The sequence below is a fragment of the Molothrus ater genome, chromosome 2, assembly GCF_012460135.2.
Source record: "Molothrus ater isolate BHLD 08-10-18 breed brown headed cowbird chromosome 2, BPBGC_Mater_1.1, whole genome shotgun sequence".
In the NCBI taxonomy this organism is placed as follows: domain Eukaryota; kingdom Metazoa; phylum Chordata; class Aves; order Passeriformes; family Icteridae; genus Molothrus; species Molothrus ater.
The window spans coordinates 63,205,032-63,230,437 of record NC_050479.2 but is presented as its reverse complement, the minus strand read 5'-3'; the positions used below and the strand labels follow the sequence as shown (position 1 = coordinate 63,230,437).

The following is a 25,406-nucleotide window of genomic DNA, read 5'->3' as shown; positions in this document are numbered from 1 at the left end:
TCCTTTACTGGAGATATCGAGAATCATTTGGACACAATCCTGTGCCATGTGCTGTTTGAGCAGGGAGATCGGACCAGATGTCCCACTGTAGTCCCTTCCAACCGGACCTGTTCTGAGGTTCTGCCTGCCCAGTACCGTCAGGCCCTCGGTTCTCCCGGAGCGCCCGGCGTCGAGCCGGCACCGCGCGGCCGGCCCGCCGCTCCACGTGCGGATCCGCCTCCCGCCCGCACTACACGCCCCAGAATGCCCCGCGCGGCGGGGGCGGGACCTGACTGGTTAGGGGGCGGGGCCAGAGCCGCGAGGCCGCGCCGCGATTGGGCGATGTCCGCCCGCCCTCGCGTCACGTGCGCTCGCACCGCCCGCTCCCCGCCCCCCCACTCCTCTCCCAGTCACTCAGCAACGGCGCGCGCGCGCGGCAGCGGCCCCCCCCTTCCCCCTCCCCGCCCGTTTTCCCCCCCGCGCGCTCGTCACGGAGCGCGTCCCGCTTCCCTCCGCCCCTCGCGCGAGCCGCCGCCGGGAGCCGCCGGAGCCGCCTCGCAGGAGCCGCCGGGAGCCGCCATGGCCGAGAACGCCGCCGCCACCGGCCTGGAGAGCCACCGCATCAAGAGCTTCAAGAACAAGGGCCGCGACGCGGAGGTGCGTGTGGGGCCGGCGGGGCCCCGGCCGGGCCCGACCTCCGCCGGCGGCCGCCAGAGGAGGGGCCGGGCCGGGCTGGGCCGCGCTCGCGGCGGGAGGAGGCGGCGGGGGGAACGCCTGAGGGGGGTTTTTTTCTTCGCCGTCATGCGGGCGGGCGCGGCCGGCGGGGGGCGGAGGCGGCGGCGGGGGAAGGGTTGGCGCGGCCGGGCCGCCCGCGGGCCCCTCCGCCGGGCTCGCCGGGGCCCGGGCAGGGCCGGCGGGATGCGGCACCTTCTCCTCCCGCGGCTCTTCCCGCTCCCACCCCGGCGGCCTCCCCGTCTTGCCGCCTTCCCCGTGCCCGGGGCTCGGATGGGGCCTCGGACAATGGTGCCGGCCGCCTTTGTGCCGCCCCCCGGGGCGGTGGCGGCCCTTCCGCCGGGGCTCGGGGCTGCCCTGCCCTCGGCCCGCGGTGCCGCTGCCGCTCACGGCGGCCTGTGCTGGTGCCGGGAACCGCTCCCACGCTCTGGTGAGCCTGGTTACGGTGAGCTGTGCTGGCCCGTTTTGTTCCTTGTCCTACCGTGTATCAACCCCTTTTTTCAGTTTTTATATTTTATTTGCAAATGCTGGTAGGCCCATCAGTAATGGTTTGCTGGGCGTCTGCGTCTAAATGGGGAAGGAGTGCGGTGCTCGGTAAGGCTAATGGGGTTATAGTTTACTCGCCCGAATTTGAGAGCTTCAGGGTTATTGGGAGCTTTTCCTAGAGATGTTCCAGAGGTCTTCGAATCTGCGTGTCATTTTCGGACACATCCTCAGCTCTACTCGCAATTGAAAGAGGAAATCCCAAATCTCGTGTTTAAGTTTCTGTAATAGGAAAGGAAGGGGGAGGGAGCTCTGAAATCAGGCTAGGATTGAAATCGGCTTAGGATTCGCTAGAGTGAAAACCTAAATATGTGTCAGATTACTTTGACTTCACCTGAGGGTGTTTTCCATGCTTCTGTCGATTTTATCACTTAACTTTTGTAATCGGTAGACTGGAATTTTAGTCCTCTGAAAGCACATTTTGTATTTTAGGAGAATTCACACTTCTGCTGCTATTGTTTGGGTGGAGACAATTTTATGCAGGTCAGGCTTAGCAGCAGCAGTGTCTTTAAGGTGACATTCACAGTGTAAAGTAATCTTTAATTTTTATTTAAGTCTGCAACAGTGAATCTTTCTTAAAGAAAACCGTGCATGTAAAGAGTATGATAACTTCAACACTTCTGGCTAACATTAGTAAATGTTAGAAAGTAACTAAAAATTGCCCATCCTTCTGTTTAGCAGTTGCTTCTCAGGGTAAGGAGGGGGCGTGGTGCATTTCTTTTTCCCCTTCTCATCCAGTGAGGCTCTTCCTGCTGCTCCTCATTCATTTTGTCCTTGTCTCATCTCTCCGTATTGGTTACCGGCTTTGTTGCTGCTTTCTCAGTCACTGGCCTGAATCCATCAGAGCTCTAAACAGGGAAAGGTTAGGTATGTTCATGCCTAGTGTGAACTGATCTGTCATCCACGCTTGCCTATATTATAGCATGCCCAAGACTAGGGGAACTGAATGTCTGCCTCCATGGGGAGGAAGGAGGGAATGGACCGCCTCAGCTTTGCTGAGATTACTTCTGCCAGACCAGCTAAGGTGGCTTAGCTCTCATTTCACCCTGAAGGGGAGTAATTATTTTGGAGTAGTGTATTTGCTCTTATGGAGAAGCATATCCCTAGGGTTGACTTCCAGTGTGCTGAGTGATTCCCTTTCTGTGGCTGAGCCTAAGAGTGGTGCAGAGCTCCAGTAACGTAGTTAAAGCTGTCATATCTGCTTTTGAAAAGAGTTAAAATCTAGGCAACATATTTCTTTTGCACTAACAAGTAGATAAAATGCAGAGGTATTTTAAAGTTGTATACCCATGGAGATATGCTAAAATGAAATTTAGGTTCATTTAAAGGACTTTTAAAGATTGGAAATGTTTCAGTGTCTTTCAAAACAGCTTAATTTGTATTAAATGTCTGAGATTTTCTACTAAACCTCCTTTTTGACTCTTTTCTGATCTGGGTATTTAAAAGTTCATCTCAGAAATACCCTTCTGGAGTAAACTTTATCTAACTTAAAGCCTCTAAAAGTAAAACAGTGTAGATTAAGTTTAGAGTGGAGAATGAATGAGCTCAGCAGAGCTATATAATTGCCATTAGTTACTGTGCCTCTCTTGAGGAACTGGTACACAGACTGACCTGCTGATTGCACAGATTGTGAAAAGCCTATAACTTGCACTACACGGAGACAAAGTGTTTGTTTTCTAAATCAAATATACCTAATTCCCAACTGTCAGCGATTAAATACACTTGGTTTGCTCCCTGTACTGCAATAAAGGGTTTGACGTAGAGAACCTGCCTTCAATTTTCTGTGCTCAGCTTTGGAAATCAGGAGGCATCAGTGCTTTCGTTGGCATTGATCTACACTACTTCATTTTGTCAAATTCCACCAAAGAGAAGTGAAATATTTAGAATGATGGCATAATAAATCATGGTCTGATATCTAGATTATATCCTCTGGATAATTTAAAATATTCAAAGCTGTACAGTCTCAGCTTCAGTTTGAAAACAGTGGCACTTGAGTCACCTTCTGCCTGGAAACAGTCATTGCCTTTGAACACATCAGGCTTGAACACATTCTTTACTAATCTTCCTTTGACTGCTATTAAATACTTGAGAGTTACTATTGATCCCCTCTGGGTACAGACTCTTCTGGCAGACCAAAATACTTACTCCTTTAATTTGTACTTAACTCATATTTTATTACTGGGTTTGCTGGGACATATAATTGTCTTTGCTTTTACTTAATGCAACTTTAAGGGAAACAAGAGATAAGCAAGTACTTTTGGATTTTGCTCTGCACCCCATGCAGCTTCTCATTGTGAATTTCTAAGAGCAGAGGAACAGATCTGTTGAGCAGAAATCAAAGGTTCTGAATCTTTGACCTGTACAGGTTCATTCTCCTTCTTCTAGTTTCAAGTTTGGTGGAAGTTCCATACCTCTTTGTTGTGTTCCTCTTTTAGGGAGGTAAAGTTGTTGATACTGAACTGGAATTTTGATTTTGGGGTATTAATATTCAAAAAAAACATCTAGCCCTCAAAAAGGATAATAGCAGTATCAAATGCCACAATTTAAGTGTTCTTCACTTAATATGAGTTTCTGTTCTTTCTTTAATTAGTGAGATTTTTCTATTTTTATAGGTACTGACATGTGATTAGCAGCAGACAAAGTTAACCTCAACCTGCAGAGCTGATCAATAGGGAACCAACCAAGACTCTCATGGCTTCATCTGGACAAACAGCTGCCGGTTCTCTCCTCACTGTCTTCTGAATTCTGTGTTCTCCTGAGATGTGAAAGAGGTTTTTGAATTGTTACACATAAAATGAGAAGACTTTCCTGTGTTGATTATGGACATGAGTCTTAAGTCTCAGTGATGTTTTTTTACCTAAATATCCAGCACTAATTATTCCAGTACAGTTGAGGCTTCACAGGACAAAATTAAACAGTTGCAATCACTTAATTTGTGACACTCACTGTAACTGTGTTTATTTGTTTATATTGATATCTAAGCTAGCCTAGCTTTTAGAAAACCTAATTTGAACCTTCTGATTTTTGCAGTTCTTCAGCTTCATTCTTTGCTCAGTAACATCCTTCCTAGCGTTATTTACTCCTTCAGTGTTTTGGATTAGAAATGTTGCTTATTCTTTATTACAGTAGCAGGCACCCATTTGTTGACTCACAGTTCTGATGTTTAAGGTGGTGGATCAAACAATCGGCCCATTTCTTTCTGTCAGGATTAGTCAGCATCCCTGACTAAAACTGAAGAAAAAGTCTTGATGAGCAGAGGTGTTATAATTTGTAGGGCTGTCTGCATGATATGCTGGTGGTTTTTGTGTGTGATATAATGAGATTGTGTGGTCATGAAATTAGCAAAGTGCATACTAAATTGAAAACTCTATGTGCTCTCATTTAAAAGAAAACCAAGGAGAGAAAGAAACCCAAAACCTAGAAGGGAGTTAACGTGTTATAAACTGAATAACTTTATGTAAAAACACTTCAATGACTGGGATTAAAATTTCCTTTTTGTATACCTATCATACCCCAGTCATAAGTCAAAAGAAAATAAGTCCTAGATCTTCTCTTGGTTAGGCTGTAGGGTTATCCTTCTGAGATTTGCTGAGGGCCATTTACCAGAAGGAAATGTAGCCACTTGTCATCTTTCACCTACTCCTGCTCTATTTGATTTTTAGTTTCTGAAGTCCTGGTCACTGATGTATTTTTCCCAGTTACAGGCAGTTGTGTGATCTTTAAGTCTGTATCACCTTTGGGATCAGGAACTTTGAAGGATACATTTTTATTCTGTGCCTTCAGCATTCTCACCCCAAATGAGGCAGAGAAAGCAAGTGGCCTTAGCCCAGATCTCTGTCATCAGCTCTGGCAAATTCAGTGTATTTACTGTTCCTGCATTGCTAACAGTAAGGATCTAGTTTTTGAGGATGCTTGAATTCAGCCCCATTTTTCTATCATGCTGCCATCAATTTTTTGTGAGCACAGGAATGTTGTTCTGGGGAGGCCAAATCGGTGCAGTCTCTGGGCATCTGGGAAAAGGTAGAGCTTGGCCTAAAGCCCTGTTCCTGTCAAGTGTCAAAGGCTTTTTGCAGTGGAGCCTCCATACCTGCACAGTGCTAGCGAATGAGTGCACATGCTGCTGCCAGCTCATTTCTGGGTGCTGTTCTGTGCACTAAGTAGAGTTTTTGCTGTTTCCTCGTATTTCCCTCCAAGGCTTCATGAAACAAGTAAGTGTTGTAGCAGTCCCAGAAATCCTGTTACTCCCAGCTACTTTGTACCAATGCAGTTTCTTTCAAAATTTCACAGTACAGATTGGTCAGCTCTCTGCATTTCATTTGGACACAGGAAAGGATACCAGAAGGGAAGTAGGGATTTAACAGCTGGCTTAGGTGGGTTTAAGGTACTATGGACCTGCTGTAAGGTTCACTGGCTTGTTGAGGCTCAGTAGGTAAAGTGAAAACACAGGTGTCAGGTAACTTCCTGTTGGGAACTAGATGTAATACATGATCCAGTACTCTCATGCAGAGTTTTTTAACTCCAGCTACTTCTTTGTTACCCTTTAAACCCAATATATATACTTTTGGGAGAACAAAAGTGTACGTGTTTGTACCTTGGAAAGAATTACATGGGTTGGAAGTAAGGTACAGATGTGGGAAGCCTCTTTGGTTGCTATTGCTGCAGAATTTTCCAAGCTTTAGTCTGCAAGTAAATAGTTCAACACTGTGAAATGTTTGTAACTCTTGGCAGAAAGCAAACACCTGATAAGTCCATTTAGATGTACTGTGTAGTGTTTTCCGTGAAGTTCAAAATCAGTTGAATCCATTGCATTTTAAAAGATTTAAATACACAGATACATTAGGAAATCGTTGTTTATTTCCAAAATACCTGTGGAGAATGCAATTTGGAGATGGTATCTTGTGATGAACATAATCTTCATAAGCTGATTGGGATCTGTGCTTGCTGTATTGAGGCCCAATTATTGCTGTTTGCTGTTGTGATACACCAAGCCTCTGGTAATCTTCCTGTAATTACAGAATTTGTTTTTCTTCATTCTTGTGTATTTCTAACACTGTAGCAGTGCCACTGGTACCTCTAAAGCTTCTTCTATGAAAGGATTAATTTTTAATTTGTAGAATATTGAAGTCTGGTCACAGCTGGTAGCAGTGTAACAGTCAGACTAGTTTTAAAGGGCTCTTTAACTATTTTTTACCTAAGTTCTTTGAGGCCTTTGTAATTGTATCATTCCAGCACATATCTAAGCAGGATGTTTTGTCCTTTAAAATGGCGTTATGTGAAAAGACAGCAATTAGGAAGATACAGCAGCTACAAATAACTGATCAGATTTGTATTTGTTGTGGGATTAGAAGTGGAATGAGGCATCTAATTTATAACAGGCTAGAGGAGGTGATGAACTAGTAGATAACCGGGTTGGTCATCAAGTAGTAGAGACAAATTATCAACTGACCTGATTTGAAAAAGAAATCCAAAACCTGTATCTTTTCCAATAATAGAGTCTGTCAGTTGTTTCCAAAATACCTGCTGTGGGAAACTCTGATACTGAATTGATGTTCCTGCTTACTAATATAATAGCAGAAACTGGGCTTTGTATTCCATTTCACAAAATTTGATATTGGTAGTCAAAAGCACTGGTATCTTCCAAAAAGTTAGTTCTGCATCAGCTGTCTGTGCCTTGGAGTGAATGAGTTGCAAAGCTCTTCATGTTTCTTTAATTTTCTGCTCCCTTAGCTTCCTGAGCCAGCCCTTCACATCTGGAGAAGACCAGTGGTGGCTCAAAGAGGTCAGTGTGAAGGGGAGAAGGTATATCTCGTCTAGTGGTATTTAACTGTTGGATTGTTATCCCTTCACAATCTGATTAACACCATTAAATCTGCTGGGGAGGCTCCTTGGCTCACCTGACACTTGTCTTCCTTCTCAGGCTAAGCAAATGTTGCAGCCAGCTTTGAACTTGATTTTGTGTGTATTTAAAAAGTACAGCAAGTACAAAATAGGAATATATAATGTACTAGTGTCTGCAGAACAGGAGACAAATTTGTATCTTCTTCATTCAAACACCTGTTACTGAATTACTCATTTCCCTCATACTCTGTCATGTCTCATCAGCTGAGGACCTCTTCTCGAGCATTTTTAACCTTAGTTATTGTCAGATTCAGTAACAGGTGGACTTTGGAGGTGGTGATAGAGTAAGTGATTCTCAAAATCTGCTTGGGAAAACAGCTTCCTTTCAAGACTTGTAAGCCTTGATGGAGAAGTGTTGAGTGTTCCAGTCCCACTGCAAATTTGCTGGTGTGGAACACAGAGCTCATCTGTATGAGGAAAAGGTGGTTGGTCACACAGGGTGCTAGCGTGGTGTGTGCCCAGGCTTTCAGAGGTGCAGTAGGGGATTTTCCTGACCAGGTACTGTGTCAGATTTCAGGTTTGCGGTTCCTGGAGTGCCAGCCCTTGCCTTTTCTTAGTCAGCTACACTGTAAGTCAGAAGGTTGATGAAGTTCTGCAGAGAGTTGTTGTGTCTTGCTGAGGTAACTGAAGTCACCACTCACCAGCAGATACTCTTTGCATGCAGCTTTTAGGCATCAGGGGCTCTCACTTCTCATGCACATGTAATGTTAGGTGCAAAGTCAGTGGTAGTGATTTCTCTGCAATAAAAATCAGACTTTCAGACAGATAAAGGAGGCTTTCCACATCAAGAGAGGGTCCTGAAATGAGAGCCCTGCTGCGATTCATCAGGATCCTGTTAACCACTGTTTGCCAGGTGTGCAAGAAGAATCTGTAGTGTACATAGCACTGATCAAACAGCACTGAGGACCAACCTCCAGACAAGAAGAGGCACTAAAGGAGCACTGATATGTGCAATCAATGTCATAGCATCTTTTCTTTTAGCGGAAGGATGTATAAACTGGAATTTTAAGAAACTGAAGGAATCCTCAAGGAGAGCAGTATGATACCCAAAATGTTCACGTAATGTAAGCACACGGATTCTATGTTTCTGTCACATTAAAAAGTGAGGTAGAAGCATCTAGAATTTAGGATACTGAAATGATTAAATCAAAAGGGCAGCTGACAAGGTTTGTAAGATTGTGGGATGTTGCTAGAGTGTATTTTCTAATTCCTAATGCTCCATCTTCTTCCTGCGTTGTCAGCTGGGTTTGTTGTTTTCTCTTGCATTTGAGCAGAATGATCTCTTCATAGATTTAATTAGGCAGCTAGCACATGTTTAATCTTTTTTTTTTTTGCCTTTTGATTATATCTTTCAAAAAACAGCAAAGAAAATCCTATTTCATTTGAGCACGTAATAGTATACCAAAGAAGTCTGCTGTGGTTGAATATAGCCTAGCTCTCTAGGGACTTGATTTATTTTTTTTTTTTCATGGCACCCTGTGAATGTATGCAACTTGCAATCATTTTCTCATTTTATAGATGGAATAACAAAATTTTTTTCCCCACTTCACAGGGAGGTGTTTATAAGTATATAATGGATTCATAGAATGATCATCCCAGGTACTTTGGTATTACAGTTGAAGACTGTTTACTTATTTGAAAAGGGAGTGTCTTTATTCAAACACAGATGGCACAAGAAGGTATCTGGCTAGTATTTAGCCTTGTATGTTTTCTTGATTTTTCTTCTTGCTAAGGGAAACTAGTATAAATATTTGGCACGCTTAAGAATCTCTGGTCTTCTGGTGTTTGCCCCAGAAATCTGTGAAGCCTTTCTGACCAAACACTTAATTTTGTAATGAATTTCTTAAAAGTGGTTATCTACAATTTCTACAATCTACAATATAAGTTTTTACATTTGAAAGTATTTAAATCTTAGTGTTGATCTGAAGATCATCATTTTAGTCAGTTGTTTGCACCTAGTTACCATGAAAGATCCTAATTTGGCTTTGCTGCTTTGATGTCCTGTACACACATGAATATGGTATTTTATCTATGAAATATGGCATTAGGTGGTAGGTTTGGTTTCTGGTAACATCTATTAGTAAAAAAATGAAACTGTACCTGAGTTGGTCTTCTAGACTCTTCTTCAGACTCTTCTAGTCTTCTGGACTGTGGAAGGGGAAAGGGCTTCCTTGTCTTTTGTGGAGGCAGTCAGGTTTTTCTGCCTGACCAGACAGGTCTGCTGCTTTCCCTGCTCAAAAGGGATGGGAGCGATGCTTGCTTGGAAACTTCAGGAGAGGATAGAAGAGGTTTCATGTCTTAGGCAAGACCAAGGAGTGGTGTAGGTATTTCATTTGTTCTCCCTCAAGGACAGGCTAAGCTTCTCTTTCCAGGAAACTCAAAAGCATTTACTATCCTGCTCATGCAATTTAGCAAAATAACTAATTGCCTTTTTAGAAGTTTGTGTACTAGCAAAAGCAGATTCCTGTAACATAAAAGTACCAAATCTCAAATCCTTGTACCTATTTAATGTGTCAAGAAGCCTTAATCTTTTAACTTTCAAAAGAAGTATGAATAGGAATTACTTGTAATTAGACTATCTTGGTTTCCACTCTTCTTGGTGTTTGTTTGGTGTATTACAGTATTCAGACAAGGCAGAGCTGACATCTTTGTGAAATTCAGTATGCCCTTCTCTGTCCAAAAGATGTGAGAGGAGAAGAAAAACTCGATGCAGGTATCCATGAGTTTCTTTTGGCCGCAGCATAAATGACCAAACACTGCATTAAAGTTTTTCAAGGTAGACCTTGTGTCAAAATGGAGATGGCAGGTGACAGCATTGCCACTACTTTTTGTGACATTCTGTGGAGAGGTTCCTTGCTCACTTAGGACCACCAGTCAAAAGTAGTGGAATTAGTTGGTGATCCTTGCTGCCTACCTGTTGGTTTGTGCAGACCAGCTGTTGCACAGTGGTGAGTTTAACTTGGGGTGCTGTCGAATTACCTGGAAACTTGATTTTGCCTTCAGGTGGAGCCCAAATGGGTGCGTTGTGGTCTTTGATCTGATATCAGTAAAAGTGTGATTAACAGTGTTAAGATCTACATCTGAATGGAAGTCCTGTAAAACTTTTGACAGGATATAATGTCCTTGATTCATACAATAGTAGTAACTGGAAATGGGCTAGATTTTGTATTCCTTCCATGAGTTTTGGTGTTGAATAGAGAATTCCAGCTCTTATAGTCTATATCAAACCAGGAGATAACATGTTCATTGTATCCCAGTATTGGTGCAATTTGTGTTGAATGCAGCCAACTTGCCTCGAGTCCAGTCTCCTGAGGGTTGTTTGATAGTTTGTACTTGTAAACTGGATAATTGGTATATGGGAATGAAAACAGGAGTGCTCACTTCTCGCTTCTTTGCTGGTAGTAGCTCAGTATGGAGGTTGAACAGTTGCAGAGAGGATATCAGGACCTCAAAGAATATCCTTACAAAAGAGCTGGTAATAAATAAACATAGCAATTGCTTTTCTGCTAAGATCTTTTGGAGCACTAGAAGCAGACAATGTGAATGGGCAGCTCTGTCTGCTTCCACAGGGCTTTCAGGTGGGTCAGCATCATGAGCAGTAATAATTGGAGGTTTGTGGCTTTCAATACTGGCATGAGAATCTGCCTTCAGTGACTCATTACCCTCCACTAAGTAAAAGAGTTACAGTAGATCTCTCATTCATCCAGTTTGCTGAGGCTAGCCATGTTCAGATACCTGAATTATCTTGCCACAGACTAGTTAACAGAAGGCGGCTGGGCTTAATTTCAGGCACCCCAAACTGGGGATTTTAGAAAAAAGTGTGGCATCTCTAACTGCAAAAGAACTAGTTTTCTTTTAGTGGCCTTTATTAACCCTGAGGAACTTAGGTTCCAGACAAATCATGGCATAAGATACAAGTAGCATAAACACTGCACTCTGCTCCTTTTGTACCTAGTACGGTGTTAAATGTTACAAGCCAGAAGGAAGATTTAAAATATTATGGTCCTGCAGCACACAGGAAATCTCAACTAAGTTTTAATACCTTCTGCAAAATAATAGAATGTTTACCTAAAAGAAGAGCAAATACCTTTTAGGTCAAATAGTAATCAAATGAAATAAAAGTGTCTTGGAGTATCAGATCAAGGTACAAACACATTTTAAGTTTGTTTGGCTGCTTTTTACTGTGGAATCCATGCCCCCTGCCTGCATTTTTAACTGGGTCAGCATAATTTAATGTGGAGCTATGATAACAAAGCCAGAAGTGAAAAGTGAAGTTGTTCTAACTTTGTAGTCTATACAACTGGGGAAAAAATCCCCTTTTTTTTTTTTTTTTTTTTTCTTAGAAGGACAATTGGGAACTTTATATAGGAGTACTTGGTAATTAGGTAAGTCTCAAAATAAGGCTTGGGGAAGAAGAGTCTGCCTAGAACATACACTGGTTAGGGGAGAAAAGATGGGTAATCCATGATGCTGGTGAGTAAGGGAATAACCTAGCTAGAAGGGTTAATTTGGACTAAACATTTGGTTTACTTGGCATGGAGGTCAAATTTTTTTGTATGTCCAAAAGAACTAGATGGGATTGGTGTACAGAGAATCATTGGTTTTAATTCCTCCAATTGTGATTAAGTAGTTGCATTCAGATTATCATTATGCTATCCCAGAATTCTTCTCTCCTGTATTGTGAGATACTTGCAATTCTTGGGTAAGGGATATACACTTTGAAGGTGTGAACAGGTAGAACAGCAGTGTCACCTCCTGTCAGTGTTCTTAGTCTTTGTTTTTATCTGAAGCCAGCTGTTATCAGAACAAGTAGAATATCGTCAGTTTAGGCCTCAACTTTACACGTACTAATTATACGCCTAGCCTATGCAAGTTGGGAATATTTAGCTTCTGATTTAACCAAAGATAGGCAGCTGACAATCTAATCATCTCATCAATTGTATACAAACAAGCATTTTGATGGGGTTTTTTCCTGCCCCAAATCAGCCTGGCTTGTGAGGCTTCTGCATTTTCATGTGCATTGCAGTATTTCGTATTTTTGAAGAGGTGTCAGGGAAGGAATAGGGAAAAAAGGTCAGTAAAGCAATTTCTAGTGAAGATTGGTGTTTACTTCCTCTATACAAACATCACCTTTTATTGTCTTGCACCCACACCTATGTTGTGAAATATAAAAATTGTACTCAAGGATATGCTCACATGCAAGGGGGAAGGCATTAGTTACATCCAATCCAGCTGTTGGAACTGGGCCAGATTTTTCTTTTGGTTAGGCAGGTGGAAGTAGTCTAGAACTGACTTGCAAATGCTAAGCTGGTTGGGCTCCCTATATGTTTAATCAAGCTGCTTTACTAACCCGGCTATGTGTTCAGGGTAGCTCTTTCCTCTAAGCATGTAACTTCTGATTTTCTGAGATCTGTTTCTGTAATGTTGAGAGACAAAAGCAGAAGTAAAGAATTTAATGATGTTTGTAGATTCAGAGAAATTAGAATTGGTCAGTGGATTTGTGCTCTCAATTTAATAGCTGAATTTTCAAAGGAATTAAGTGCATATCTTACTAAAGTTCCCGGAAACATAACTTGTGTATCCACAGGATAGCCAAAGCTGACATTGAGGTGTGTTGTTCATCTTGATGCCTTGTGAGGCTACCTAGAACAGAGGCTAGACAGTGTTAAAGGGATAAAGTAGGTATTTATTAAAAGGCCCTCATAGGATACACCTTGGGCAGTGCAAGAGCCCAGTCGTGGCTCCACCCAAGATGGATGCTGGGTCCCGAGTTTTCACACTTTTATAACTTTGGTCCATTACATATTGGGGTTAATTGTCCAATTACAGCTTCAGGTTGTGAAGTCCCATCCTCCCAGACTGCTCTCCTCAGCTCACTGTTGTTTACATTTTTGGGGCCTGAAGCTGCAACAGTGTCCTGGTTCTCAGGCTGGATAAGGATTGTTTTGTCTAAACTGTGAAGAGAACTTGGTAACACTTTATATAAAGTTCAGAGTTATGTGCTAATGCGGTACAGAATCTGAAAAATATGAAAGCTAAAACTTAAAGCATGAGTCTTGTCAAGATGGTGCTGGCTTTCCCACTGCCATGAGCTAGCTTAAGGCTGATATTGCTGGCTGGCCTGCAGGAGAGTGGGAGTAGGCAGCTAGCTGGTTGTGGGGCAGCTGGCAGTAGTGACGTGCTGCCTGGGTAAAAACATCTGCTTCCTCCCTCTTAATTTCTGATGGTTTGTGGACTTGCTTGCTGAAATTGTAATGGAAGTGGTCTAAATGTGTTGATTAAAAGTTGACACTGTTGAGGTATCCCACTTAATTCTCACTTAATGAGGTGGATGCTCAGGATGAGCACCACACTGAGCTCCCTATGTTGTTGTTACAATGGTAGATAGATTTTTAGTTGTAGATGCTGGTTATGCTTTAGTCTTCCTTCTGACACAATTGGTATAGCTAAAAGTAGTTAAAATTATTAAAATTCATACCACTTACTGTTGCAGCATTTTATTATTTTTTTCTGTGCAGCAAATCTACATTATTAAGCACTCTGTACATGAAACTTAATTTTTAACTTTGTTTAAGGATTCTGTATCTCAGCGTACAACTAGTCAGAAGGTCAGGTCATTACATTTCATTTTGTACCACCCACATATTTAAATAGTTTTGGTTTGCTGATTTCTACTGTAACTGGGGATGAAGTAATCTTACCAAGTGTCCAGAATTCTGTGACTCCAGAAGTGATATACTTAAGGGACTTCAAAGTGTTTATGGTCAATTAAGATTGATTTTTAGATATGAAGTAGAAACTTAAAATTAACAGAAACCCTAAGACCAGTATTCCTATTTAATTGTGGATGAGATTTAGTTGCTTAAAGTAGTAACATTGTTTTAAAACATTGTGTCATAAATGGATGACTACTCTGTCTACTTTGTCTAAGGTGTGATTTTTATCCTTTTGGATTAGCTTGATTTTTTTTTTTCCCCCCTGCAACCTTGTGTAACTATAGTAGGGTTTGGGTTTTTGTCCCGTTTCCTCCCCCGCCCCAGTACACCACTTTATGTATTTGCTACAGAGGAGTTTGAAAAATGTTATCTTGTTCTCATGTACAAGTACAGCTGATTGGTTTTGGGGTTCCTTGAAATTTATTTTCTTTTTTAGTCTACAGAGGCTATATGGGTTGCCTTTTCAAGTAGTTTAATGTATTATGCATTAAATAGTTTTTATGTTAAACAAAGGCTTGAAAAGCTTGTTGGACTTACCTCCATAGAATCTCAAGTTATTCAACACTTGAAAGTAATCCTTTTTTTCCAGAAAGGTCTGCATGGCTTGTGATAAGGCACCAAGTGGCAGTGTGATAGGAGTGGTGTTGGCTCTTTAACATGTAATGAGCACGTACATTCTGTACATCTCATATGCAATTTCACAAATGGTACTTGTGCAGTGTGTATGGTTCGGTAAAGGGCTTCCAAATATTTGAAAAATAATTCTTTGAATTATTTATAGCTGGTGGTACAGCTTATGCTGATAATTCAGAATTTCAGAGGCCATTGATTTTTGATATCAAGAGTTCGATGCAGTTTTGTGTTCTATCTTAAAACAAGTATCAACTGAAAAATAAGGAAGACATTTCCCTTCACCTCAGGTGGCTGAAACTGAACTTTTGAGTTTTTTGTCATCTTGTTGAGAGAGATGCCACCCTTGTTGAGAGATCTGAAACACTGATCTGATGAGTACAGCTGTATTCTGTGTTCCTTCTGCCCATTGAGTGTGTCAAAAGCAGTTTTACAGGGACCGTGGTATTCTTTTCCTCTTTTTTTTCCTCAAGGTCTAGTGTCTCTTAAATCTCTTGGCTTTTTTGTATCACAGTGAAACAAAGTTCCCTTGCAGCCCTTAACACAACAACCCTAATGTGTGCAGTGATTTTCTTTTTTGGCATATGAAATTAATTTCAGATTTGAGAGAACTAGGAATTATTTTTCCTTCAAGGTGATAAGGAGTGATTCTTCATAGGTAACTGTGTCTGACTTTGGAAGAATATTTAGAAATTCAGTGTAGAAGTGAAACACTGATTTATCCAACAACACCTAGCAGATCTTTTGGGGTTTTTTATGCTTTATTTTATAAAATAACAAAATGCTGAGGAATTTGAAATTAGAAATACTGCTCAACATCTACTTTTGACTTGTAACAAGACTTAACTTGGTGAATTACTGTGGTCATGTCAGCCTGTCAAACATACTGGTAAATAATTGTTCCTTACATATGTTGAACTAGGGAGAAGAAATCTCTTGTTACAAAAGCCTTACGACTTAAGTCTGCCTTGAGTCATGTATAACAATTGAGATGTAATGTTGTAGCACGGCTTGATAAGTGTTGTGTTCTTATTTCTTACTGCTGACTGGCAGTTACTCATTTTTACTGTTTGCACTCAGTGCACGGTGCATTAATACCTTGTGTTTAGGGTGTCCTCATGGTTCAGATGCTGCAGCTGTCATCATTTTGTGATTTGTAGGATTTTGCCTGTGCCGTATTTTCCCTGTCAGAGACTTGGAGACTGTTATTTTTTTATCCTGTGAAACAGTTCAGCCTTAGCTTGGGGGTTAGTGTTGAGATGTGCTGTTTCAGTGTTCCATGAAGTTACTTGTTTGAGCTCATTATGTTGAGATGTGATCATAGTCAGAAGCTGTGGATGTCAAACCCTGTTTTAGATCCATTGGTAACCTCTTGCTAGACTTCAGTTGGTGTGGTATCTATAAACTTCAGCAGATGTCCTCCCAGCCTGGAACCTGGGAATGAATCCTGGGTTAAGTTGCAGAATAATTTAATCTCTTCTCTCTGTTTTATCTGACATGTAATAGCTGGGGAAAATGTTTAGCCTTTCTACTAGGGTATAAATCCCTTGTAAATACCTCTCAGTCCCCTACATGCTGGGTCTTGCAGGTTGTGTAAAAGCATCTTATTCTGCTTACAGTGGTAATGATTCCTTGAAGGGAGACTAGCAGTGGTTCTTAAGACTGCTTCTTTTATATGCTATTGCACTATAATATTTGTGTCTCTTCTGAGGCTGTAGGAAGGTGCTGATGACCTGCTGTATTTCTAAAATGGTTCATCTGAAACACAAGCTTTAAATACTTTCAAGAAATGGCAAATCAGGACAAAAAATTATCTGAATCATTTAGGTCTGGTTTTTGGGGAGTAAAATCTGGGCTTGGTCAGTCTTCCTGTCCTATCCTGTCCCACTCTCCTCACTGACCCTACCAGATAAGATTGGAAATTGTGCCTTTTGGTCTGCAAGTTTTATTTTAAAACTTCCAAAAGTCCAGCAAGAGTATGCAGAATATGGTGCTATATGTGTACCTGCATTTCTTGTAATTGGATGAAGCTGAAATATATTTTAGGTCTTTCAAGGTAAGGATGACTAGATTGTGGACATTCGGAGTCTTACCATGGAGCAGTCTGTCACTAGTGTATCAGCACCAGTGGTAAAGAGGAGAAAATCAAGCTGGGCAACAGTCTGGAGAAATCCCCAGTAAGAAGCATGAATAAAATTAGGTAATCAAGCCAATGTGAAGTGCATTCATGTGTTTTTCCTGTACGTACAGTCTGTAATTGCCACAATTGACAAGTATGAATTAAGTGGAACCCATGGGATTAAACACGTTGATATGCAGTGGTCATGTCATGTGTCAGGGACACAAAGTGTTGGTTAGAAGTAGTGTCAGCAGACTTCAAGCAAGGAGCACTGATCATGATCCAGCCATGGCAGCCAAGTTTAACTGCCAGAATGCACCACAGGCTCTTTGGGAACTTCAGTCCCATGTGCTTGTAGGAAGTCTCTAGCCCCAGCATTGTATCACTGATTCTTGGTGATCTTGATGACCCTGACAAACGGACTTTTTTTAAAAAGATGCTGTGCCAGCAGGAGAGCCCTGGGAGCATGAAGACTGGGAGCCCTTAGTTTAGTGGGGGGCACTAAACTGTTTAGTAACAGTCATTGGTTCCATGGAGTTAAAACTGGTATCCCACTTATCAACCTGTACTGCCTTTAAAAGGAGGAAGGTAAAAAGTACCAGAGCTGCTTTAAAGAGAAAACACTCATAGTAGGTTTAAAATGAAATACAAAAGAACACCTAAAAGGATAAAACCCAGGTAATATGGAGATTGCCTAAAGAGAATTAGAGCTCAAAAAATGTGTGGTACTGGAAAACAAAAATGTCTTCAGAGGTGATAACTTTTTTATGAATCTTTCTAAAGAGTGGTAGCTCTCTAAATGAGGAAAAGATGGGAGATTTTTGTACATTGATTGTGAAAACTGTGTGTAATGGAGTAGTGAAATATTTTGAAGATCAACTTGATAAAAAAGAAGAAAGAGTAAAAAAATATTGAGACAGATTTGTAATAGGGTAGAATCAGACAGGCTGAAGTAATGGAAGCATGAAACAAAGATAAAACCCTAATGGAAAATCTGAGTGAATTATTTGCCCTTAGAAAGAAGCTTGGAGTCTTCCCAATGGAGACTTTAGGGTTGGCTGACTCTTGAGTAACTGTCTTTATTGTTACTAAAATATTGTTAGAGAAGGTTTTAGAGTAAATTGATGAAATGAGTAGTAATGTCTTGCCTGGGACTGCCCTGTATTTGGGTTTTTTCTAAACCAGAAATATCAAACTGCTGAACTGCTGAGCCCAACATATAGTATTCCTTAAATCTGCCCTGCTTCCAGAAGAATGATAGGTGATAAATGTTACCATGATCTTCTAAAGAACTTGAGATTTAGTCTCTCTCTTTCTCTGTTCAGTATAAATGTTCTAGAGTATTCTTGCATAGCCAAATGAGTAAATTGTAGGTAGGGAGTAAATCTAAAAGTAAATTGTGCCTTGCATCAGTTAAATCACTGAGACTTCAAATTTGGCATGTGCAATATTGGAGTTTGGAGAGGAAAATTCTAGTGGACATTTGAGTTGACTGATTATGATAGGGTACACCTCAAACTCAAAATTTAAGATGAGTAGGAATAAAGGTGAGATTTTAGGGGAAGGTGGGATGGTGTTGCTAGTGAAATGTTCAGTAAAGAGTTTTGGTGTTTATAACACAGAATGATCAAGAAAAGGAGATTTTACAGCATTGTTTAGTTACATTTTTTATTGAAATGCAGTTACAGAATCATGGAATGACGTGAGTGGAAAGGAGCCTTGGAGATCCAGTTCCAACGCTCCTGCCATAGGCAAGAGTACCTTCCACAAGACCAGCTTGTTCAAAGCCTCATCCCACTTGGTCTTGAACAATTCCAGGGTTGGAACATTCACAACTTTTCTGGGAAGACTGTGCCACTGCCTTACCACCTCACAGTAAAGAATGTCTCCTAATGTCTAGTCTAAACCTGCCCTCTTTCAGCTGAAAGCCATTCCCCCTTGTCCTATCACTCCATGCTCTGGTAAAAAGCCCCTTTCCAGCTCTCTTGTATCCCCTTTAGGACTGGGAGGCAGCTGTCATGGGGAAGAAGTGTTGAAAAACTTCAGGCTATATGGTTTTCTTAAATTTGACACAGTTATTAAGATTATTCAAATATAAAGTTCTAATAAAACAAGAAATTTTAATGACTGGTCTTGCTAGTTGCATATGATGACTTCTTGGGTTCTTTGTTCAGGCAAATGAACCTATACAATGCCCTCCCATTCCCCAGCTATCCAGTCCCTATCATACTGAGCTGTTGCAGCAGGCTCAGATGGTCACAAGTATCAAAGCAAAGGGTTTACCAAAATGATGAGAGGGGGAAATAACCTGCAGTTCTGGTGGATGCTGTAGTGCTGGTGTCCTCTTACAGTGATGAGGACTTATTTTGTTTAGAGTTCAACCCTGTAGATGTAAAAGGAGCATTTTGTCCATGTTTACATGAGTGAGCTGGTTAATCAAGCAGTGGGCAGGAAGACAAGCCTTTCTTACTCTCAAGTGATCCCAAGGTAATGAATTTCATGGAGAATTTGATGAATTTCATAATGGAGATGAGACAGCTTCAGGGAGACCTCATTGCAGCCTTCCAGTACCTTAAGGGGGCTTACAAAAGGAGGGAGAGAGGGTGTTTATATGGGCAGGTAGCGAGAGGACAAGGGACAGTGTTTTTAAATTGAAAGAGGGTAGGTTTATATTAGATGTCAGGGAGATTCTTTACTGAGGATGAAGTAAGAACCTGAGGCACAGGTTGTCCAGAGAAGTTGCCCCATCCCTGGCAGTGATCAAGGCCAGGCTGGATGGGGCTCTGAGCAAGCTGGTCTAGTGAGCAGCACCCCTGCCCATGGCACTGCTGTGCAACCTGGCTGAGAGCAGTGAAGCTATTGTAGTTCTGTCCTGTATATATTCATGGTGTGAAATCCGCTCATTTTTTCTATCTGTGTTTCATCTTTAGCATGTTTGGTGTTTTCTTAGGTGGCTGATGGGGAGTGCTGGTGTTTACTGTTTATTGCTGGTCTTCACTGGTAACTTTTTTGCTCAGGGAGTTATTTGCCCTAACTCAAAAGGAACATGATAGTGGCAGTGAAGGTCAGTAGCAAGGATAGGACATAGAAAGTATTTTAAAAGGCTAATTTTAGTTAGTGTGGGTGATCTTGCTGGACTGCAGCAGTCATCCAGTCCTGTTCTCCTTTGAATTGCATTCTGATGGTACATGTCTTTTCCACTGATAGTTGAATGAACCTAAGGAGATTGCCTTCAGTAGGCTAAATTCTTTTTCAATCTTCTGGTCTGTCTTATCTGAGAGGTGCAGCAGCATTGTCAGGAATGCGTTCGGAGTGCGCAGTATCTTTAAGGAGCTGAGATGCTTGTGGGCTGGTTTTCCTTTGTAGTGTTTCAGCTACAGATCCTAAGGAGACTCAGTACCACTGTACTACTTTGTTTCCTTTTTCTGCAAGCCTGATCGGTCTTGTTGCATAGAGCTCAGTCATGATTGATTTTGGCCAGAGAACTAGTATAGGTTATGTGTTTAGGTTGTGAATGTGATTATATGGGAATATGAGATGGTCTGATATGAGAATATGAGAAACCTGGATTTACTGCTGCCTATGGTCTGCGCATATAAACACCTGGAGAGTCATTTCAGTGAAAACACCTGGAGAATCATTCTAGTGAAAACTCCATGGGAAGTTGATATTTTGTACCTTTGGGATACTTGTTGTGGTAAAAGCTATCTGTAAGGTGTATGATAAAAAAAAGATAACAACTCAAGCAAACAAACAAACAAAACCCACAACCGAAGCAAAACATCACAAAAAATATGTGCATCCTCCTAGAAAAGATTGAGTTATAAATTATGCACAGTTTTCCATGTCTTTTGATGAATAACTGCACTTTTTTAACCTAGAAACAGCTGATTCCAAACAGAATACTACTTTCTTGACATACTTTTTTTTTTTTTAACAGACTATGAGAAGACACAGGAATGAAGTTACAATTGAATTGCGGAAGGTGAGTCTGCTTTTCATTATCAACTGTGTTGCTTTGCTAAAAGTGCTCTGGTATCTTAAATAAATATTTTTCCATAAGCTTTGCTATATAGCCCCAAACTTATATAGAAAAGGTGCAAATTTGGTAAATACTAACTGTGGATTCTAATTTATTTTTCTTCTCCAATTTGTGAAGCTCAGTACAACAGAACAGTACTGCTTTACTCCAGTGTATCACTTGGAAATAATCCATATTCAGTTTCTGTACCAGTTATTACAGTGGAACTCTCAGCTGTTCAAATGTTTAAAATCTCTGAACGGGAAAAAGGAGAGCTTTAGCATTTAGAAAGTGAGGTTGTTAATTTATCTTGTTTATCTGAAAATTATTGCTTCCATGCTGTAAAGGGAGTTAATTTGGGGGTCAGATTTTGGCTGTATTGGGTAAATGTCAGTATGGCTGGAAAGATCATGAGTATGAGAGCTGATCTGGTTTACTGCTCTGCCTAATTAGAACATTTGTTACACCCTCATCTTTCATAACTCTTCCAACTGCCTTTCTCAGCACCTCAAAGAGAAAGGGTAAACTTTTATTTGCTTTTGGGTACCTTCAGTGTATTTGAGGACTTCATACTGGCCCCTTTACCTTTATCCTGTTGAGACAGATTCAGTTCTTCACCCTTTTCTTGAACACTCTCTTTCCTAGATTTGACTTGTTGCTGCTTCTTAGATCCAAATTGCCCGAATTTTTCTGGAAGTCTGGAAATCTGAAAGGATGCAGGCTGCAGCTGAGTTTTAAATGGAATAGTGAAAACCAGTTCCTGATACTGTATTCCTCTTTATACTAAGTATGCTGTTGACAGGCACACAGTCTGTGTATGCTTTGTACACTTCTTAAGATACCACAAAGCAAATATAGTTGTTTTGTTTGCATAGTTGAATAAATGCAGATTTTTTTTTACAATTGACTTCTGTCTCCTGAATTACATCTGCTTTTTCCAGGCTTTCCCATTTTGTTCCCCAGTATGTTTCCAGGCTTCTCCAACTTGGTATAACCTGTATTTTCTATTAGTTTCATTAATGATCTGATAAGTATTTGGTTTGAATATTCTCAATATAGCCCAAACTCCTTTTGGTCTCCCATTTGATGCTTATCTCCAGTTTGCCAGTTGAATCCTTGACAGTTTGAGTAGTGCTTGCTTAGAAGTGCACACTCATCAAATTCTGTCTTATGTTTTCATTATTGGCAAACTGAGAAGACAAAATACTTGCTAAAATCAAAGTGAAGGCTTTGTAAAGAGAAACTATGTTGATGGAAATTAGCTTGACTTTTGAGAAATTTTGTCTGCACTTATCACCTGATTATGTAGGAGCAACGAAAAAAATCTTGTACTAGTATTTTCCTGGGATCCTTCTGTTCCTCTTGGAAAAAGGGACTTTATTTTTTCAGGTCTTACAGAAAAACTTCTCTATCTCATTACAATATAAACTATAAACATTTCTAAGATTCATCCTGAGACTATAATAATTAGTCAAAGAAATCTAATTTGACTCAGAAGACTGGAAAATGATCAGCAGTGGAAGTTTATGGTGACATGTTAGAGGCCCTCTTTGTTCAGAAATGGTGTAAAACTTGCTGTGTAACTGTGAAATCTGTACTGGGAAAAGTCATTCGTTGCACTTGGGCAGCCTGTGCCTGCTAGCAAAGCAAACCTGTAAAAGATGGCTTAACTAATGCAGCATATCCTTATACATCTTATTAAATTGAGATGGAATGTGAGCATTCCTGTGCAATCTTGGAAGAGAACTTTGCAGTGCAAAGTGGGAGTTTTAATTTTAAATTAGTTCTTTTAATTGGTTTTTGTAACAGGTCACAATTTCAAGGCCAGTTTATTACAGAAGCATGGTGGGGGAGCAAGTCAGACACTTAAGGCAAGATATTATCCTGTGTGGAAGGAATCCAGCATGTGCCAGTAATATGTGAGTGAAAATGAGGAGGAAGCCTATGAGCTGCCAGTGACTTCTCCCTGAAAACTGCACATGCAAAGATCAGTTACACATTTAGAGGAGAAGCCTGAGCACTGGATGTAGGTCAGACTGTAAATCAAGAGTGAACAGCAGTTGCAGCACTCTTAAATGCAGGAATTGGTGTTCTTGAATGTTGGTTAAACATCTTCACTGCAGAGACCAGAAAAAAATCTGCTTTAATAATAAATTCAGTGTGTCACCTCAGCTGGTGCTGGTGGGCAACTGGTTTGCAGTTGGAACTCTGTGGCAGATGAGATTCTGTACCATTGCTTCTGGTACAGAATTGAGACTGAAATGTTAAAGGATATGTTTTGATAATGTTTTATCAAGTTCCAGCAGTGGAAAGGATAAGTTGTAGTATCATCGCTTCAGTCTTTACAGTTAACACTGCTGCTCTAGCATGAGTATGCTAAAATCAGGAAATTTTTGGCATGAGCTTAGTAATCCACTGGTGCCTCTTCAAAGGAAAGGGATGTGTTCTCTTCATCCCAGCTACCCAGATGCTGCATGTACACCTGGCTTTGAAGAAAAGAGACAAATTGAGTGTATTCTTGATCTGTACAGTTGAAGCACTACACAGTCATGGGTTTGTCTTTTGAATCAATGTGGATATAAATATTAAATGAATGGATCTGATGAAATTGCTCACATCTCTGTTTAGTAAGATGGAATAAATAAAAAATCATGGCTTTGAACAGTAGTAAACAACTTCAGCATGCATCAGTGTGAGGTGTTTATTCTCTTGAAATTACAGACATCAAGGTGCATTTGCAACACATTCTGTTTTAAGAATATATTATCTCTATTCACTGTCTTCACACCACAGCTCTTACTCAGGAAGAAACTATTTTTTCCCCTGCTTTTTATTTCTCAATCACTTATTGTTTGTTTAGGAATTTAATTGACAAAGATTAGCAAAGCTATCTGACATGAAAAGGTAGCAGTAGTCTGGTGGATTCCAGGTTGAGGCATGGGTTGGCATCATGAGCCAGTCAGATGACACTCCCCAGGGTCAGATGCCCTTTTACTGATTCCATATTGGCTTTGTGTTCTATGCATTTTGAGAGTGGATCTACTACATTTCTGGAAAGATAGTCTTGGTCTCTGATTATATTGTTTGTACAGCAGCAGCTCTGAGAGCTTAAACAATAGCCATCTCCCTTTCCTGACAGATAACAGTGTCAGTTCTGATACTTTAAGAGTCAGGTGGTAGAGGCTGCATCAGGATGTAGAATATAAAGCTCTTCAGTGCAATGTCTTGGTGAAGTCTGATTTAGAGTGTTTATCACTTGGTTTCAGCATCCCAGAAACCTGAAGGCTGCTCTGTTAGTAACAAGGATCCTGGAATTAATTGGCTTGGTCTGTTAGTCTCAATCTAGAGGGGCATAGTAGATGAGCAATGGTTAGGATTCATTTTAAGGTTCTATATCTAAATGAATCCTGTAACTCCATTGCTTTGAGACATCCTTTGATTCTGGGTGCTTGGCTTTCTCTGAAGATGAAGTTTGTCTTGGGTCACTTGTGTGCCTAAACAAAGGTAGTCAGTCTTAGCCAGGTCAATGATACGGTCATTGAGTTAGATGTCACCCTTCAAAGGAAGCCTTAGCGCTCCTAACTTCAGCAGAAACACAGGATACTGTCCTGCTAACTGGAATCCTAAGAACTTCCATGATCTCTCACAAGGTTTATTTTTAGCTTTCTTGGCAAACTCAGCTGCCTCTGAGAGCTCACAGACATGAGCACGTGAAAGCTTTAATTGCCAATTAAGTTTGGTGCAAGGCAAAGCAATTATTTGCTAAATAAGTGGTGGATTAAAGAGTCATGGGCATATGTCTTTTTTTACCTCTTTCCCTGGCATACTGTCCTTGTTTCTACTTTGATCTTTCTTAAATAAGATTGCTTATGTCCATGATAGCTCCTAAATAAAATAGAAGACTCTTTGAATAAAGGAATCTGTCTTTTATGTTGCTGGGAGTGCTAGGGTGGAAAATAAATCTTTTTCTGATTCTCAGTAAGTCTGAAACTCCACAAGAAAAAGAAAATACTTCATTTCAGGACAGTAAAACTTGTATCAGTTAAGTGTCTTTTCCAGTTCATTGTGTATGTATAGCTTTTTGCTTGCTGTAAAGGACATATTTTAGTACATAATATAAGTCTGCCAGTTTGAAGAATGACTACAATGACAGGGACACTGAAGCACTATAAGTATGTTCTTCTGGAGGCTTCCCTAACATTTGCTACTATCAAGTGTTAGTAGCACAAATTCTTGGTAAAGAATTTGCATTTACCCTGCCTCAACTGATTCATTTAAAAAAAATACCCTAAGAGGAAAATTACATTCCTAATGGATTCTTTTAGAGGCTTAGTTGAAAAGGGCTAGGAAGAAATTCTTTGGAGATTTGCTTGAATCCATTTGAGTGAGATCTTGCTGTTCCCTGACTTAAGAGGTCTCAATCTTTGCAATTCATGCTTAGGCCATACACTGCTATCTACTTCTTTTGAGTCAATTTGCCCCTTTTCTGAGACAGATGAGCACTAACCGAACAGGAACATTATGATGGCTCTGTGTTGTCACAAAGGTGAATTAGCAGAACTCAAATGTAGGGAAGTGCCTACTTCTTCTAATTGTGTATCTGTAGCTAAATCTTTATCTGAAGAAGAATCTTGGAATCTGACTTGGGCTCAGTGGTAGCTTAAAAGGGATGTCCAGAAAACCTGAATCTACCTCCGTCACTGGCTTGAACCCTTAGTCTCTCCTTGGATGTAATTGCAGGGGCAAGAGCTGCTTGTTGTCATCTGTG

General features: G+C 40.8%; 1 protein-coding gene across 1 annotated transcript in view; it reads left to right on the top strand.

The window, feature by feature from the left end:
• Positions 1-456: 456 nt before the first annotated feature.
• The window catches only part of KPNA3 (karyopherin subunit alpha 3), a 48,483-nt gene continuing 23,533 nt past the window's right edge, over positions 457-25,406 (top strand). The window contains exons 1-2 of the mRNA XM_036382074.2: positions 457-636; positions 20,558-20,602. Of these exons, the coding sequence (XP_036237967.1) occupies positions 559-636; positions 20,558-20,602 (123 nt within the window). The 5' untranslated portion in view covers positions 457-558. The remainder of the gene's footprint in view (positions 637-20,557; positions 20,603-25,406) is intronic.